Source organism: Lithobates pipiens, unplaced genomic scaffold (assembly GCF_037356315.1).
Source record: "Lithobates pipiens isolate NorthernLeopardFrog02 unplaced genomic scaffold, aLitPip1_a1.2 Scaffold_8, whole genome shotgun sequence".
Classification (NCBI taxonomy): Eukaryota; Metazoa; Chordata; class Amphibia; order Anura; family Ranidae; genus Lithobates; species Lithobates pipiens.
The window spans coordinates 258,442,907-258,460,855 of record NW_027507903.1 but is presented as its reverse complement, the minus strand read 5'-3'; the positions used below and the strand labels follow the sequence as shown (position 1 = coordinate 258,460,855).

The window sequence follows — 17,949 nt, the reverse complement described above, 5'->3', positions numbered from 1 at the left end:
AGAAAGGCTGCTATAGGATATGCAAGCACACTAGAATGAAAATATTGGGGTCAAAATCACTTATTACAAAGGCAGATGGAACACGCTTATGATTTTAACCCTTGAGTGCATCATTGACAAGACTAAAGAAAACCCTTCCTTTCTGAAATGTTTCCCATCATGTTTACCCCCGTCTAATACTTTATGCCCCTTAGCAAAAACAAGCATGCAATAAGAATATCAAGCTTAGATACACAAACTTGCTCCAGGTCAGTGACTCAAACTCTAGTGTGCCCCCAGTTGGTCAGTGTACTAGGCAGACAACTAAAGCAACTTCAGAAAGAAATTGGTAATGGCACCCCCTGTGCTTCTCTCCGGAAGAATTTACATAAAAACTGTCTACATGATAAAGCATTGTCCAATAATAGGGCTTTTATTACACACAATTCCATATGTTACTTAAAGCGGTTCTTCAGTCACTTTTACAAAAGTTAAGTCAGCAGCTACAAAAACTAGCTGCTGACTTAATAGACAGTCACCTGTCCCAGGATCCAGCGCTGTCATTACCTGGTTGGTTTCTTCACCTGTGTTCAGTTCCCGGCATCGGTATATTAACTGTGCACAAGTGGCTGCTTGAGTGTTCGCAGCTGGCTGCTCACTATGCTGCACGGTCCCACAGCTTCCGTGAACCTGTCACAGAAGGCTGTGGGGGGGGGGCAAATAAAGGTGGAAGAAGAGCCCGGGCACTGAAGCCATTATCGGCATTCTCTCCCCTTTCCCCTGAAGCCGGTTGCGAGGTGATTACGTGATCGCACCAGAACCTCCTCAGAAAAAGCAAGTATAGGTATCTTCCTTTCACAGGATAGTTGGAATATGATTTAGAGGGATGGTGGGAGCAGGTTTAAGCATAGTTAGCAATAATCCTGGAATTCCACTAAGTGAGGCAAGAAATATTCCCTCTTATCACTTCAATCATATACAGTTTTCCTAATCCTTCTGCATACAATAAAGATATTCCTGGATGCAAAGTATCTGAGAAAAACAGCCTGCAATTATTGTTTCTGCTCTACTCAGATCAAACAAAGAAGTCTGAGGAAGGTAAAAGTCACTATTACCACAACTAGAGGCAGAGTAATAAAATAAAGGAATTCTAAAAAATACTACTAAGAATAATGCTAATAATATGACTATTAAAAATGCTAATACTACTGCGACTAATGCTAACAATGTAACTATTAAAAACTTTGCATAAATGGCAAATGTCTCAATGATAGTTACAGAAAATTAGACAACCCACAAACTCTTTATTCTGCTCATTCCATAAGCAACATCTCATTATAGCATACACATTTTTAAATTCTAAGATGAATGGCTGTCCATATATTTAATGCATTGTAAAATATTTTTAAGCAATAACACTTGACATGCAGGACACACGTTCACAGTTCAACCAATACATCTTGCCTCTTAATTTTAAAATTGCCCCACCAGATTATTACTAAATTCACATTTGTGCATGTAAATCCGCACCACTTAAGAAAACATGCATGGGTGCCATTAACTGAAAAACGTGGTGCAGTTTCCGGCACATGGAAATGCATGGTGCCAAAGCACAGTCCGGTTTTAAATAAGGCGCAGGGACCTTTTCCCTGCAGTAAACTACAGCACATAAGCAAATTCAAATGAATGGGCTGCTGTGCCCATGCAATCAAGGCCCGCAGAACCCCTCAGATGTGAACTTCGCCATGAAATAAGATATCTGGTAAGGTTTACTTATTTTAACATTGACATTACTGTAAAGTAGCAGCAAAGGAAGCCACAAGAACATACCTTGACAGAATATGCCAGTGAAATGGTAACTGCAAGTGGAAGACCTTCTGGGACTGCTACTACCAAAACTGTGACTCCAATAATAAAGAACTTGACAAAATATTGGACATAAATGGGCGTACACTCCGACAACCATTCACGTTGCTGAATCCAGAATGTATTGATGACAAAGTAAAGAACAAGGATTATGACTGTAATTGCAGACATCACCAAGCCTAAAAAACAAAAATCAAGAAAACATGCCATCATATCATGCTTTAAAGTGGTTAACCCAATTGCCCCCAATTAATCAGGCACACAGTACATGGTTCCCTATGCATTGCAGCATATTTTTTTCTGGAAATACTTTTAAGCCTTTTTAGCTTTGTCACTTGTTCCATTTCATCTCTATAACCGAGCTGAGCAGGAGGGACAGATTCCTTCTGATGTATGCAAGATACATCAGAAGAGGAATCTCATCTTTTTCCCTGTGGCCATCAATGAGGTGCGAGTATGGCTGCACACACACCATACATACATTCATACATACAAACACATAATTTTTTTAGGTTAAATGCTTAAAAATAACTGAACTTCTTTAAAAAAAAAAAAAAAAGTAATTTTATATTACGCAACCAAAATCACTCATTTAGAAATATTCAGCTGGTAAAGGGGGTTGTAAAAGGTTTTTTAAAAACCAAAACACAAAAAAAATAAAAAGACAAAAACAAACGTGTCATACTTACCTCCTCTTGCAAGGGCTTTGCACAGAGGGGCCCTGATACTTCTCTTCTGGGATCCCCCAGCAGTACCCCTGGCTCCTCCTTCAAGTGCCCCCATGGAGACCTGCATTCCCTGGGGGCACTCGTGCAGGCCTCCATTGACAGACAGCAGGACTCTGCCCTGCCACCAGGCACCCGTGCCACTGGCTTTGATTGACAGCAGTGGGAGTAAATGCTCCTGCTGCTATCAATCCAGCCAATGAGGACCCGAGACAGTGGCTGCAGCTGCTCTTCCCCATCGCTGGAACAGTCAGATTCAGGCAAGAAAAAAGGAGGGCACTGGGGGGCTGCTGCACTACAAAAGGTTTTTCAACTTAATGTATAGAATGCATTAAGGTGAAAAACCTTGAGGCTGCATTCACACCTGAGCGTTTTCAGCTCATAAAAAGCCCAACAAGCAAAATCCCATTCATTTCAATGGCACCTGCTCACATCTGAGTGTTTTGTCACCTGAAGCAACACACCTGAAAAACTCCCATCGCTCAAAAAAGAACATGAGCTTCTTTGGGGCAGGATTACAGGCATTTTTCTGCCTTTTACATTGGTGACCTTAAAAAAAGCACAATAAAAACGTGCAATTTTGAAACTGTCAAGTGAATGCAGCCAGAGGGTTTACAATGCCTTTAAAACTTGTTTGCAAAAAAATAAAAAGGGTACAGAAAACGTCAAATCTAAAACCTACTTGATACTTTAATTTACAAGGTTGGCATTAAATTGATCAAAAATCATTGTTCACACACTGACAATATCAAAACTTGTTTATATATTGTGTAGCTTACATTCAAACAACCCTCGATTTACAGCAATTACCGATTTTCAGACTTTTGGCATTTTAGCAAACAGTTCTTAAAGATATTTAGGAACATTGTCTGTCAAATTTGTAGCTATTCAGATAGATGTGACTGGCTTGAAGAGCATTTCCCTCTGATCTTAACGGTGAAACTCTTCCTAGAACAGCTCAATAGATGATGGTAGCATCCACTCCATCAGAGACAGCATTCTAGCATTCTATTTCCGATTTAAAAAATAGTTCAACCCTACATTTCATATTCCAGATACATGCCTGTTGTACCATGTACTTATATGAAAAAGTGAGAGCACTTTTTATTTTTTAGTTGAGCCAAGAACTTAGTTGAATGCATTCATCACTAGCTGTATCATGACCTGGATAGATGTGAATCACCATAGAGATAAGTGGCAACCTTTCTTGTTCATTAATCTTTGCAAATCTCCCTCATCAGGTCCAAAAGCAACCCCGTGCCATTTCCTGCACCCCGACACAAGTCAAGGACAAAATGGATGCATGTCAAAACAGACTTCTGCCCATAATTTTTTTTACACTTATCCATTGGCATTTTTAGCTGCGTTTTACCGTTGCATTTCGGCCACTAGAGGGGTGCTTTTAACACCCGCTAGCGCCCAAGGGTTAAACCCCCCCAATGCGCCACAATAGTGCCATTTTGCTGGCGACAGAGCCACGCTGCCCCATATATTTCAACGGGGAACAGTGGTGGAGGAGTGGTAAACACATTTCACGCGCTATTTTAAACGCTATAGCGCCTGCAAAACGGCCTCCGTGTGAAAGTCTTATTGTCAATAAAAGCCTTTGACACTTGTAAAATGCTTGTAATTATACTTCAGTATACCATAGTAACATCTGACAAAAAGATCTAAAAACACTGAAGCTGCAGACTGAAAATTTGTGTCACTCAAAAATTTTGGCCACGGCTGTAGTTTTAAAATCAAATCACTTAAATAAAAAAGGTCAGTGTTTAGGCATTTAGGATCATGTCAAAACACTGATCGCAAAACATTTGGGCTTTTAAAACCGCAAGGCAATCTTGGCATGGGAAGAGCATATGACAAATACATGCACCTACAGTAGCTCACAAAAGTTAGTACACCCCTCACATTTTTGTAAATATATTATACCTTTTCATGTGACAACACTGAAGAAATGGCACTTTGCTACAATGTAAAGTAGTGAGTGTTCAGCTTGTATAACAATGTAAATTTGCTGCCCCCTCAAAATAACGCAACACAGCCATTAATGTCTAAACCGCTGGCAACAAAAGTGAAAACACCCCAAAATGAAAATGTCCAAATTTGCCATTTTCCCTCCCCGGCGTCATGTGACTCGTTAGCGTTACAGGATCTCAGGTGTGAGTGGAGAGCGGGTGTGTTAAATTTGGGGTCGTCGCTCTCACTCTCTCATACTGGTCACTGGAAGTTCAACATGGCACCCATGGCAAAGAACTCTGTGGATCTAAAAAAATAATAATAAAATAAATAAATACAAAATTGTTGCTCTACATAAAGATGGCGTAGGTTATAAGAAGATTGCCAAGACCCTGAAACAGAGCTGCAGCACAGTGGCCAAGACCATACAGCGGTTTAATAGGACAGGTTCCACTCAGAACAGGACTCCACCAGCCATGGTCAACCAAAGAAGTTGAGTGCACTAGTTCAGCGTCATATCCAGAAGTTGTCTGAGGAACAGACGTTTGAGTGCCGACAGCATTTTGCAGAGGTCGAAGGGGTGGGGTGGTCAGCCGGTCAGTGCTCAGACCATACGTCGCACACTGCATCATATTGGTCTGCATGGTGCAAGTGGACATAGAGTTAGGATAAAAAGTGCCGAGCGAAGGGAGGCTGTGCCCGAAGCGTGGCGAGCCCGCGAGAGGCCAATATGTGCAGCCCTATGTCCACTTGGATGGTGGGTCTTGCACCTGGACTCCCGGCACAGTTAATCTTCGGAGATTTTTCAAATGTCCTTCTGCTCCATACTGCGCAATCGTTGCGCCTGCGCAGTTCAGAGCGGACACTTTTCGATAGGCGGACTGTACTCTCCAGTGCCGGTGTTGTGACAGATACAATCAATAAAAGTCTCACTTACATCCATAATTATTATTGTCCTCCGTTTGATAGTCAAATCACTGTTCCCTTTCGCTGGTGCTGTTACTGGATGAATTCTCCTCCACAGTGCGTTAGGGGAGCTCTGCTGTGTTCTGTGATGCACAGAGACACAGACTGGCTCGTAGACAGCGTGTGACGTCAGCCGTGGGGTACCCGAGAGCACAACGAGTTTCTGAGCTTGCGTAAGCCTCATTCGGGCATGCACGCTCCTTTCTCAGGTGCAGGTATAGGCAATGCTGTAGTGGACTGCTCTTAAATAGGAGAGTGAATAGATAATGACAGACAAGATAGCAATTAACCCTATAATCGATGCAAGCAGGTTGAGAGGGTTATACTAATGATAATACAGAGCTTCCCCTAGCGCACTGTGGAGGAGGATTCATCCAGTAACAGCACCAGCGAAAGGGAACAGTGATTTGACTATCAAACGGAGGTCAATAATAATTATGGATGTAAGTGAGACTTTTATTGATTGTATCTGTCACAACACCGGCACTGGAGAGTTACAGTTCATTGAGGTAACCATGAATGCCAACATGTACTGAGACATACTAAAGCAGAGCATGGTCCCCTTCCCTTTGGAAAATGGGCCACAGGGCAGTATGGTTACCTGGTTTTGAGAGGGACTTCCTGTGCCACTTCCTCCTCCTGTCTTCTAGGAGACTCCACCCTCTCCCCCTAAGTAACCCCTCCCTCCCTGCAATCTTCTGGGACGTGTCACAGGTCCCAAAAGATTGCCCGGCCACTGACAGTGCAGCGTGTGCATGTTTGTGAAGCCGCAAACTGTCAAAGGCAGGCTTCCACACTTGCAGAGAGGCGGGGGAGAGGAGCGAGGCATCAGGTGGCCACATCGCTGGACCGTGGGACAGGTGAGTGAGTTTATTAAAAGTAAGCCCTTTTTGTAGCTGCTGACTGCTAACGTAACCAGTGGAACTCCTCTTTAATATCTTCCCGAGTCCAGCTGAATCCTCCATAATTATGGATGATACTACAAACAAGCACCTTGCTAAGGCCACAATGAAACCTGCAATATTATTAGAGCAGAATCTGCTTAACAGGACTCCTCACATGACTTTAGAGCGTTCGTAGTGTTCACAGAATCATTGCCTTGGAATAATAGTCAAATGAGGGAAATTTTATATTTTGCATGACCACAATTTAAGCAAGATAATAAAGCACACTACATTAATATCAACCATAACTTAAGCAGTAAAACAGCAAAAAAAAAAAAAAATGAAAAAGTCTACAACCCTTGACCTTTCACAACCCCTCTTGGCCCACCCTGCGATTTACAGCAGCAAGAATCTGCAGATTCCTGTGGCTAGAATGACAGGTGTGTGCTAGTAGCTGTAGATACTTAGATCATACTATTCAAGACAGGCTATCACCAGCCAAAGCTATTCTTGACTGTTCGCACAGCCAGCATTAGCCAGCAAGTCGCAGGAATGTGGGTGTGCAAATCCAGTTATTCTTTCTCAAATGTTCTTAAAGATCACAACAAAAACTCTACTGATGTCCATTTACATTAGAGGGGCTTCCAGGATGGTGCAACAAAAATGAAAAAAAAAAAAAAAAAAAAATGTTAAATGTTATATATATATATATATATATATATATATATATATATATATATATATATATATATATATATATATATATATATATATATATATATATATATATATATATATATATATATATATACACATACACACACACACACACACATATACATATACATATACACATACACACATACACACATATACACATATACACATATACACATATATATATATATATAATCAGCTTCCCATTTCATAAATATGGCGGCTTAGTTTGTTTTTTTAGTAGTGGTGCATCGAAATTAATTCCAATACAGAAACCAAAAATTCAGGATATACTTGGCCGAAACTGAAATTTATGTTTTTTTTTTAAAATATGCATTGCTATAAAACTATTATATTTAACTTTTTAATATGTTTTAATATCATGAATTCAAATGAATATTTGTCGACCAGTATCAGCAACTTTTTGAAGTAGTGTTAAAAAGGGGGCGGGGGAAATCGCAATAAGCGATTGATTGGTTTCCGCAAAATTTATAGCGTTTACAAAATAGGGGATAGTTTTATTGCATTTTTATAAAAAAATATTTTCTTTTACTAGTAATGGACCAATACCTGTGTAAATGACACTGGCAGCGAAGAGGTTAACCAGAGGGGGTGGCAGTGTAGGGGTGTGTTACTAACTGTGTTTGGGGGAGTGGCTGTGTGTTAGTGAACACTGATCTCTGCTCCAATCACAGGGAGCAGTGATCAGTGTCACTTGTTGCTAGGCAGAACGGGGAGATGCTGTTTACATCGGCATCTCCCCGTGAGACAATCGCGGGACCCGCGACCGGACTCGCGCGAGTCCCGACCGGCACGTGCGCGGCCGGTGGCGCGCATGCGATGGCAGGGCAGCAATTACAAATGGACGTACCTGTACGCCAATTTGCCTGCCTGTGCCATTGTGCCGATGTACATCTTCATGCGCCGGTCGGGAAGTGGTCAAACAGGAAAGTGCTCCTATTTTCTGGACTTCTAACTGAAAGGTTTATGTCTTTTGAATCCTGTGGCTGGAATTTCATGTTCACAAAATCACAATATTTAATCTAGAGACCAAATTTTTATCCTTTAGGCCTGGTTAACATAGCAGTGATTTGGCATGTCAAACTGCATGCCGAATTAGCAACTATTGCACCGCACAGATTTCCAAAAGTAGTTTCTGTACTATTGGCGACTTTGGTGAGCGATTTCAACAAACATCTGTGCAGAGACCTGCATAGATGTCTTTAAAACTGTCCCCGAAGTCGGGACTGACATGCAGAAATGAAATTGTGTGAGTTCAGGTGAACTTGCATGATTTCATTCCACCTGTTAGTGTGAACCTGGGTTCAAGGTAAAAAAAAAAAAAAAAAATTAAATTTTGCACTACAACGGTACTAGTATTCAAGCCCTAAATGTCCTAATTTCTATTACATCCTTTTATTATGGGTTCTAACTGCCTTAACTAGATCATTAAACCTTAGATTTAACGGACTAAAGCTGGCCACTTTCACACTGGCGTGGTAGCAGTAAAGTGCCGCAAACATTTTTGAAAAATATTTAGTCAGGGGCAGTCTGCACAAAGTCATCTGTATTAGAGACCTTTCACGCTGACAGCGAGGGGGTGTCGGCGGTAAAGCACTGCTAGTATTAGCAAAGATTTACCACCATATTAAGGGCGATTTTCAGTGACTAGCAGGCGCTTTTAACTCACCAGAATTACACAGATCAGCACTGCAGGCACTGAGTGTAAATTTTCCAACAAGGTGGATGCACATTAACCCCCTAGCGGTAATCCCGAGTCTGGCTCGGGTTAGGAATTTGCTGATAGAAGCGGTAACCCCGAGTCAGACTCGGGATCGCATCGCTGGATGCAGGGGAGGACACAGGGAGAGTTAGTTACTTACCTTGTCCCCTGGATCCAGCTATGTCCCCCGCGCTGTGTGATCGAGCTGTCCTCCGCTCGATTCACAGTGCCGAATGCCGCCGAGCTCCGCTCCCTGCGGCGTTACGACGCACGGGAGCGGAGAACGGCGGCAAATTCAAAAAAGTAAAAATGCACATAACACACAGCACTGTAATCTTACAGATTACAGTACTGTATTAAAAAATAGACACCCCCTTTGTCCCTAGTGGTCTGTGCAATGCCCTGCATGCACTTTTATATTATAAATACTGTTTTTTTTCTGCCTGGAATTTGGAAATTGCCCATAGCAACCAAAAAGTGTCCCTTTTTCAGTGTTTTTGGATTTGATTACATTATTAAATAATTTTTATTATTCTTTATTATATTATAAACTTTATCATACCCGGGATGTCCGCTAGACTCTGGTTTGAACAGATTTAAGAGAGTTTTTCCTAAGAATTACAGGACTACAAAATAAAACGCCAAATTCCCATGCAAAATAATTGTACCGCTTTCAGCACCTAAAACCGGACTGAATCATACCGCCAGGGAGGTTAAGTTAAATAGTAGGCCGATTTCTGTTCAACCAGTGGACATGCATGGATCGAAATTCACCCAGCCCATACTGAACTGGCCAAATTACAATCCATGTAAGGCCATCTTAACTTTACCCTTCTTCCTTAGAAAAGGGCTTCAATATCTAGTTGTCCCACGCTGGAAATCTGCCGCTATTACTCGGAATTAAGACAATCATTTCTTTACTGCTTATGGAAAAATGAAGTCATTCTCAGACTGGAATTTGAAAACACTAAAGACATCATGGACCACATCCAAGAATCAATACAACATATCAACTGATACTTCCACTCTCACACAAAGGGCAAACAGGGATGTGTTCTTTAACAGATGCCCTTTCATCTTTGGACCTTCCAATCTTATAACAAGTAGGTATTCAATTCAACTAAGGGCCAAGATTATGTTACCGCAATGTTACTGTAGAAAAAGCAACATACATGCAGCAATTTCTAGGAAGAGCACAATGCAGTAGAAAATGCAGCTCTGCAATACTGACGAGAACCTGGAAAGCTAAAATATGCAAACCCTTTTAGTGTATGTTCAGCTCGTCACATCAATGATAGTTGCATGATTAATCTGGTTGACAAGAGTCAATGCAGTAACAAAAAAACAAAAAAAAAAACAAACACACCCAGACACAAATCTGTGCAAAATGTAACATGTTACACCCTGAATATGGGTATATGACATATAGCAGGTTATAAAAAAAAAGGTGAATTTATCCTTTAGGCTCCATTCACATCTTGGCATTCTGAATCGCCACAATTTAAAATAGCGGCAAACCGCAGAATGCCCATGCTTCCCCTGTCACTTCCAATTGCACCCCAATTCGCGGTCTAATTTTGCCAATGATTCTTCGGACGACAATTGCGGTAAAATCACGCAAACAGAATCGCAGGGAGCCTGTCGCCCAAAATAAATAAAAACTTCTTTAGGGCAACAGGCATCTTGCGATTCTGTTTGCGCAGTTTTACCGTGATGGGTGCCCGATGAATCGTGGCAAAATCATGCAGCGAATCAGAATGCCTAGATGTGGACAGAGCCTTAAACAATAAGTAGCCAATGTTTAGCTCCCCTGGCAGAGCTGCATATAGGCCTCTGTGTTGCATCATGTGCACATCTCTACAATCAGAGAACCATGGTGCCGAAGTGACAAAGGGATCACAGACTTCCAAATTAAGTGACAAAAAGTTTAAATATTTCCAAATTTAAGGACCCAAAAAAAGGGGAAGAAACTCTGCAAGCACTGATGATACATTCATCTATTTCTGCACTGTAAGTACTAGGATATGATTTGGGCTATATTTAGGTATTTTTGTTAATACAATGCCAAAAGTCCACCGGTATGTAAATATGGGAAGTTCAAACTCTGAAAACAGCTAATGCCTTAAATGACTATTCCCAAAAAAATCACTTAAAATGGCTATAGCTGTGAAACTGGGTAAAGAACTCTTTCCAACATATAATACATCCTCAAGATACATTCACAAATTTGGGTCAGTTTTTCAATAAAGAAAGCCTTAAGAACGGGTGTGGCAATACAAGGTTATATTTTCCTGCAACACAGAATGAGGACAAAAAAAACAAAAAAAACAAAAACAAAAACGTAATTCTTCAGAACAGGAATCCTCACTTAAAATAAACTGAAAAGCCCCAATATGTTACATGTTAATTAGAAATATACATACCAGCTTTCCCAATCTGCACTGCTAATTTAGTAAGTTTGCCTTGCAAAACAGATTTTTCTTTCTTTGGCAAATTTGCTTTCTTTTTGTCTTCTCCATCTCCGCCATCTTCACTCTTAAGAGGCTGCATTTCCATTGCTGCACCATCCTGAGCTTTTGCTGCAGATAAAAGAAGGATAATCATAAACCCATATACACAGATTCACACCAAGACAATAGTGCTCAACATCTTAAGTCTAAGGTTTTCAAAGTGTTAGGGAATCTCAAAAGTTTGCCAATTGTTCTTTCCAGATATAGCGCACCACAATAAATATTTTTTTACCAAAGGTTGTGGTACACTACAGTGCACACGAGTCTGGGGCGCGCTTCCATAGTGCATTGGGGTGAAAATGATCAAATTGCGGCACAACGTACGAAGAAGTCTGTGGGCTGCTGTGCTTGCGTTACCACAATGCTTAGGTGTGAATGAGCCCTAAAAAGGACGGACAGTCTTCCCCATGGTACGGAGCACTGGGATGACCGCTATTTATAGCAGTTCCCTTGCCTCAGATATGGGAATAAAAATGTGTGCACCTGTGGAATGTTTGTTAAGGCTCGGTTCACACAGGGGGCGACACGAGGCGACACGACTTGCCGTGCCGCGACCTGACAAGTCGCCCCCGTTCTGTACTACGGAACCGTTCTAAGAGGAGCGACTCGAGTCGCTCCGACTTAGAAAAAAGGTTCCTGTACTACTTTTGGGCGACCTCGGGGCGACTTGCATTGACTTCTATACAGAAGTCATTTGCAAGTCGCCGCTGAGGTCGCGGCAGGTCGTGGCGCGGCAAGTCGTGTCGCCTCGCATCGCCCCCTGTGTGAACCGAGCCTAAAGGTGGTTATTTAATGCACACTTTTTTATTTTGCATTTAAACAGAACATATGTAGTTGTGTTTTTATTGAACACCTGTATTATGCAACTCAAACACGATTCCTATTTAAAGCAGCATGAAAAAAATAAATAAAAAATACCTTTGTTTCGATTTTCAACTGTGCCATCTTGTTTTTTGCCTGAAAAATAAACACATGAGTCTAGCTTACCATATAAATTGGAGAAGCTACAGATAACATCTATAAAAAGAATAAATGCATATAAATAAAAAAAGGACCTCCTTTTAGGCCAAAATGTTCTAACATGGTAAGCATTTATTTCAGTAACCATATCTAACAAAGATGCCAACGTTCAGTTGGTAAAACCAATCATGACGAATAGCAATTTGAATGGAAATATAGGTTTGTGTAGGACCCATTGTTTTTATTTTTAAAGTTTGTGTTTAAAAACACAGCTTTGCATCCGGAGATTTCCAGAGCCATTGCTCTGGGTTAGTCAAGAGACAGCACAGTGGACACCATTTGCTTTTCAGCTTTTTTGTCTGTCATGTAAGCTCTGGGAGCCTCATCTTGCGTGGGCATGGCAGCCCATTCATTTGAATGGGCTGCGGTGCCTGTTGAAAAGCAGTAATAAAATCCTTGTGGCATTTTAGAAATCGCAGCCCGCATTGGAAACACAAGTGCAGTGTGAGTCTGATTTCCAGTGCGCGCATCATGCCATTAGGATTATTGGCACCCACACACATCCAGCATGTTTTTCTGTGTGGGTGGTTGTGGGAAGAGGTGCAGACCCACAGCGGGAACCTTCCACACAAGTTTGAACCTAGCATTAAAAAGGAACTTTGTCCAGTAATTAAAGTTCTGCAAGTAGGCAGGTTTTATTTTTTATTTTTTTATATTGCAGAAGACACATTACCTAGGGAATGCAATAAATTCAACACTTCTCTGGAGATACCCTTTAAAACTACCTACACCTAATTTAGGCAAGCCTTTGCACCAGTTTCTGTACCAGTACAGAGCCATGTTGCAGATTCAGGCAATTCTCATTTCTGCCACTTTAAAGTGGAACTTCAATCTCTCAATCAACATTGGCTTTTTAATCCTCATGCTGCTAGCATTAAATAAGACAGGAAGTATATAATATTTACTTAAACTTGTTTTATGTATCTTCAGTTATTTCCTGGTTTCATGCCTAGGCAAATGAGGTCACACATCCCAGAAGCAGTGGCAGCCGTTCATTAGGAGTGCCCCCCCCCCCCCCATGTGTACGGCCCCTAATCAACATGCAGGGCACCAGATGCATAGATTTGAATGAGGTATTTTTTTTATTGAAGCACATGATTAGAGCCCGAGGCTCTAATTGGCTTTAAAAAACAAAAAAAAACAAAAAAAAAAAAAAAGCACTATGCTCTGAGCCCACCCAACTGTGTGGCAATATCAAAAAAATCTTCGCTATTGTCTTCCCGATTGACCTGAGAGGAGAAGCGATCATATTGGCTGCTGGAGGAGATGCAGGGTGAAGCCAAAGCGGCTACATGGGTGGACGGACCTGTAAGCGAAGGCCCAACCGTTTGGGGGAGGGGGTGGGGGTTGGTTGGGGGGTGGTCTCGTTTGATGCGGAGATGCAAGGGAATTCTAAAGAGCCTTTAAAAACACTAAAATAAGAAAATATATATTTATACATATTTTTTATTTATTTTATTTTTTTTAAAGGATCTCCAAGTTCACCCCTAAAAAAAAATAAAGTCAGCAGCTACAAATACTGCAGCTGCTGACTTATTAGGGCACTTACATGTCAAGGCATCCAGCAATTGGCTATCGGGTGTTGACGCTGCCATCATGGTTTCAAAATAAAATCAGTTTCACCCCATACTGACATCAGAATGGGGCGCTTGGCTTATGCAAACCCAATATGGGTCAAATTTCAAATGATTTTGATTTGACCAACCAAGCCTTAAATTTCACTTCATGTTATGGAAAAGAAAAATTTGTGGCCAGGACAATTCTTTTCTTTCCAGGTCACAGCTCGTGTGCACTTTTTCGATTACATTTCCCACACGATTCTCCCATCAATTATTAATTCATACATTTTTCAAAAAATTTCCAATATAATAAGGGTGCTGAAATTAATTGTTGCATCGCTATTCAGGTGTCCTCGATGCGGCATCAATGCATGAGGACCGGAGAATCGATTGTGGGTGACGTCATCCCACTTGCCCCGCCCCTCCCAGGAAAACACTCTGAGCGTATTTTTAAAACGACTTCATTTTAATAAATGCCGTGTTACAATGGCTGTATGTGCTTTTAAAAAAAAAATATATCACTTCATACTGAATTTCACAGTAGTACAACATTACATCCCGATCATGTGACTCCTGGCCATCCCGCCTCTCCTCTCACATTTCACGTCAAGAGTCCGGAAGTCAGCGGGGAATTCTCAGCCCTGCCCGCTGACTAGCTATCAAATCACAAGAGGCGGGCGAGGCTGAGAATTCCCCATTGACATCAGGACTCTGACATGAAATGAGAGAGGAGAGCAGAGAGGAGAGGCGGGACGGGCGTCACATGATCGGGATGTATTATTGTACTACTGTGAAATTTGGTATGAAGTGATATATTTTTTTTTAAAAAGCACATACAGCAGGGCCATTGTAACACGGTATTTATTAAAAAGGAAGTAAAACAGTGAGTACAAATGCGTTTGTACCCTTACACCTCAAGCTACATGTTGACAGGTCCCTGGGCTTCCTGTTGCACATTCCACTGTTAATGCCTAGTGTACTGGAAGGTGCAAACAGGAATGCCAAGGAACTGTCAGCACCAGTGACTGGCGGCCCATGCATTGTGGGGGGGGGGGGGTAGTGAAGCGATGGCTGCATTTGACAGGCACAGATGGCTGCGTTTGACGGGGGAGGTTCAGTATTTTTCAGTTTGCGCATCCCCCCAAAAATTTTGAGCACCAGCGGACTTCACATGGCTGTCAGCTATGGATTGTAATCCCTCCTAACCTCCCAGCAGCAGTGTGTGTGAATGTCTGTACCCTTTAGTGCACCGGATTAGTGTACTTTTTAAGGGACTGAGGTTATTTTTAATTCAAAGCAGCATTCCAGTCAATTTTTTGTTTATTAAAAGTCAGCAGCTACAAAAAATCTTATCTTATCTTCTGACTTTTAATAAAAACACACTCGCCTGTCCCACAATCCAGCAACATAGCCACCCAAACCCTTCATTCTCTCCCCCGCCTGTCAATACTACTGTGGGCATCCAGCTGTGACAGCTTGCAGCTTCAAAGCCGGATGCGCATGTCTCACTGCGCTGTCCTGCATAGCCGGGCAATCTTTTGGGAACCGATGTGTCCCAGAAGATTGCAGGATGGAAGAAGATTGCATTGGCGGCCCAAACAGAAGTGGGAGCTCGTCGATAATTGTGATGCATCGTGGAATCGAATCGTTGACCAGATAATCGTAATCTAAACATTCGTGAGACCAGTGGAGATGCGCACCCCTACAACATAACCCATCAAATTTGATGGCCGCACGAAATTCATACACAAATGCCCTCCAAAGGGATAATTTTGCTCGAAGTCAGTTAATATCTGCACATCTCAGACCAGAAAATTGTTACTACACAATCATATCAGACATGGGTGCTTACTCATAACACATGTCCATTTGTGTTTGTAGCACCTCTGGCTAGTTTAAAAAAGCATTTTGATCATACAAGCAAGCACTGTGGACAAAGTAAATCTAAAAAGGCAAAACTTTAAGTTTTGGATAGAGTGGAGAGCCATTAGGCCCAATGTTAGGTTCCATTGCTGTCTGTTCTATTGCTGTCTGTGCCCCATTACGGGGATTTACCCTCTCTATGATTTTCTCTATTTTTTCTATTGTCAAAGAGATAAATGTGGGCAATCAAATTATTAGATTACAGGTCATCTGCATGAAGTGTCAAATTCTTCTCAATTGAGCGTTTCCATAAAATGTAAAAAACGTACTAGGCACATTGTCCTGTGGAGGCTTTCCGATGTCACGTAACCAATTCTGGAGAAAACTTACAAAGAATTCTAAAAACCAAAGTGCATTTTTTTGTCCATTTAACAAAATGACTGGTATGCAAACTTTGTTACCAAATTGTTTTAACAGATATTGGAACAGTCTCGTTTGGTTCTGAGTGGGCACACAGTTATCCCTTTTTTGGACAGATGGTACCAATTACTTTAATATATAACAAGCTAAATCATAATCATTCTTACTATGATCCACAGTCAAGAATATAACATAGAGCAGGCATCTGTCATGTAATGCTCAAATTTTAAGTCACTTATCACCATGGCAACATTCTAGTGCCAAAAGGCACACTGTAGGACTTAAAAAAATCCAATGTCAACATTCCGAATATGCTACCACAGACCTTTCATGGTAAATTACATCTGCATGCATTGCATATATCTGAAGTAGAATTGCTTTATTACCAGTAGCCTCTGTGTATTTTAAAGAACATTTGTTCTCTTAGAATTACTGTACATGGCCAACTCTCAGAAGATGAAAGAAATCTATTTTGTGCACATTTCAACCACAGCTAGGCCCTGTTCTCACCAGATGTGGTGGGGTAAAATACCTTGTTGTGGTGTGCACTGAAAACATGCAACACATGTAATACTTTTTTTTGGTGAAGGGGGTTGCACAGCAAACCACATCGCAACACCGCTGTGAACATACATCTATTAAATTGGCACACGTGACATCACTAAAAGTTATTTTAAAAAAAAGTCAACCCTGATGCTATTTCACCACTGTGCCACAATGCAAAACAGATGCTGTGTGTTGATCAAGGCTCACTGGGGTGAACGGGTTGTTAATTTTCTCACAAAATAGAGACAAAATATTCATATCTAAATAAACCAAAATCTGCAGTGCATTTAAAAGTGCAAATTACTAAAATTATACAAGTCTTTTTTTTTTTTTTTTTTTTTTTTTTTTAAACAGAAAGGTTCACTACGTTACATCTGAAGGTAGGCAAACAGAAATAGGTCTTGTGCTCGACCACGATACATAGGGGCTTTTAGGCTGTGCAAGTGTATCTAGGCATTACATGAATGTCAAGCTCTGCCCACTTACCACCCTCTGTTAGAACAGAAAAAAAAAATTGTGACAATTTGTAATGCAATATAACTGTGCAGATGACCAAGCATTCCCAACAATGCACCCTTCTGCCCTGCAATAAAGATAAAATGACAGCCATGAACATTTTTACATAATTATATTTCGGCCAGCTTGGACCCACACAACTAGGCATATTTTTTGTTATAGGCCTGGCTGTTATCACATCTGGCTGATCCCCCATGGAAGCGATCTCCACTAGCTCCCGGGTCCCATTCTAAGTGGTTGCACTTTTGCTTACCAAGCACAGAAAGTTGCCCACTTGGCACAAGCAACATTCAGACAAAAGAATGCAAAGCGTTCTGCCTAGATGAGGCAGAGGGGCACGATGGTCACGGTCCCTACCTTTAAATTTGATAACACTTTGAAATCACTAAGATGGTGCAAAAAATGTTCAGTAAGCAGGGCAGCCACTTAGACCCCTTTCACCCTGGGGGGTTTTTCAGGCGCTTTGGTCGTTAAAAAAAAAAAAAAAAAAAAAAAGTGCCTGTAAAGCGCTTGAAAGAAGCCTCATCTGCAATCCCAATGTGAAAGCCCGAGTGCTTTAAGAGCCCTTTCACAATGTCAGTACCCGAAAAACGCTCGTAAAGTGCCACTTAAACTAGCTGCGCTTTACCAAGCGCTTTTCAAGCGCTATTGGGGCGCTTTTAACCCCTGCTAGTGGCCAAATAAGGGGTTAAAAGC

At 41.3% G+C, this 17,949-nt stretch overlaps 1 protein-coding gene across 9 annotated transcripts in view; it reads right to left on the bottom strand.

Annotated features, from left to right (window-relative positions):
- ATP2B1 (ATPase plasma membrane Ca2+ transporting 1) overlaps positions 1–17,949 on the bottom strand; it is a 275,438-nt gene that overhangs the window by 128,085 nt on the left and 129,404 nt on the right. For all 9 annotated transcript variants that reach the window (XM_077471059.1, XM_077471058.1, XM_077471064.1 and 6 more), the window contains exons 7-9: positions 12,248–12,286; positions 11,243–11,398; positions 1,810–2,024 (exon numbers count right to left, since the gene is read on the bottom strand). In XM_077471059.1, the coding sequence (XP_077327185.1) occupies positions 1,810–2,024; positions 11,243–11,398; positions 12,248–12,286 (410 nt within the window). The remainder of the gene's footprint in view (positions 1–1,809; positions 2,025–11,242; positions 11,399–12,247; positions 12,287–17,949) is intronic.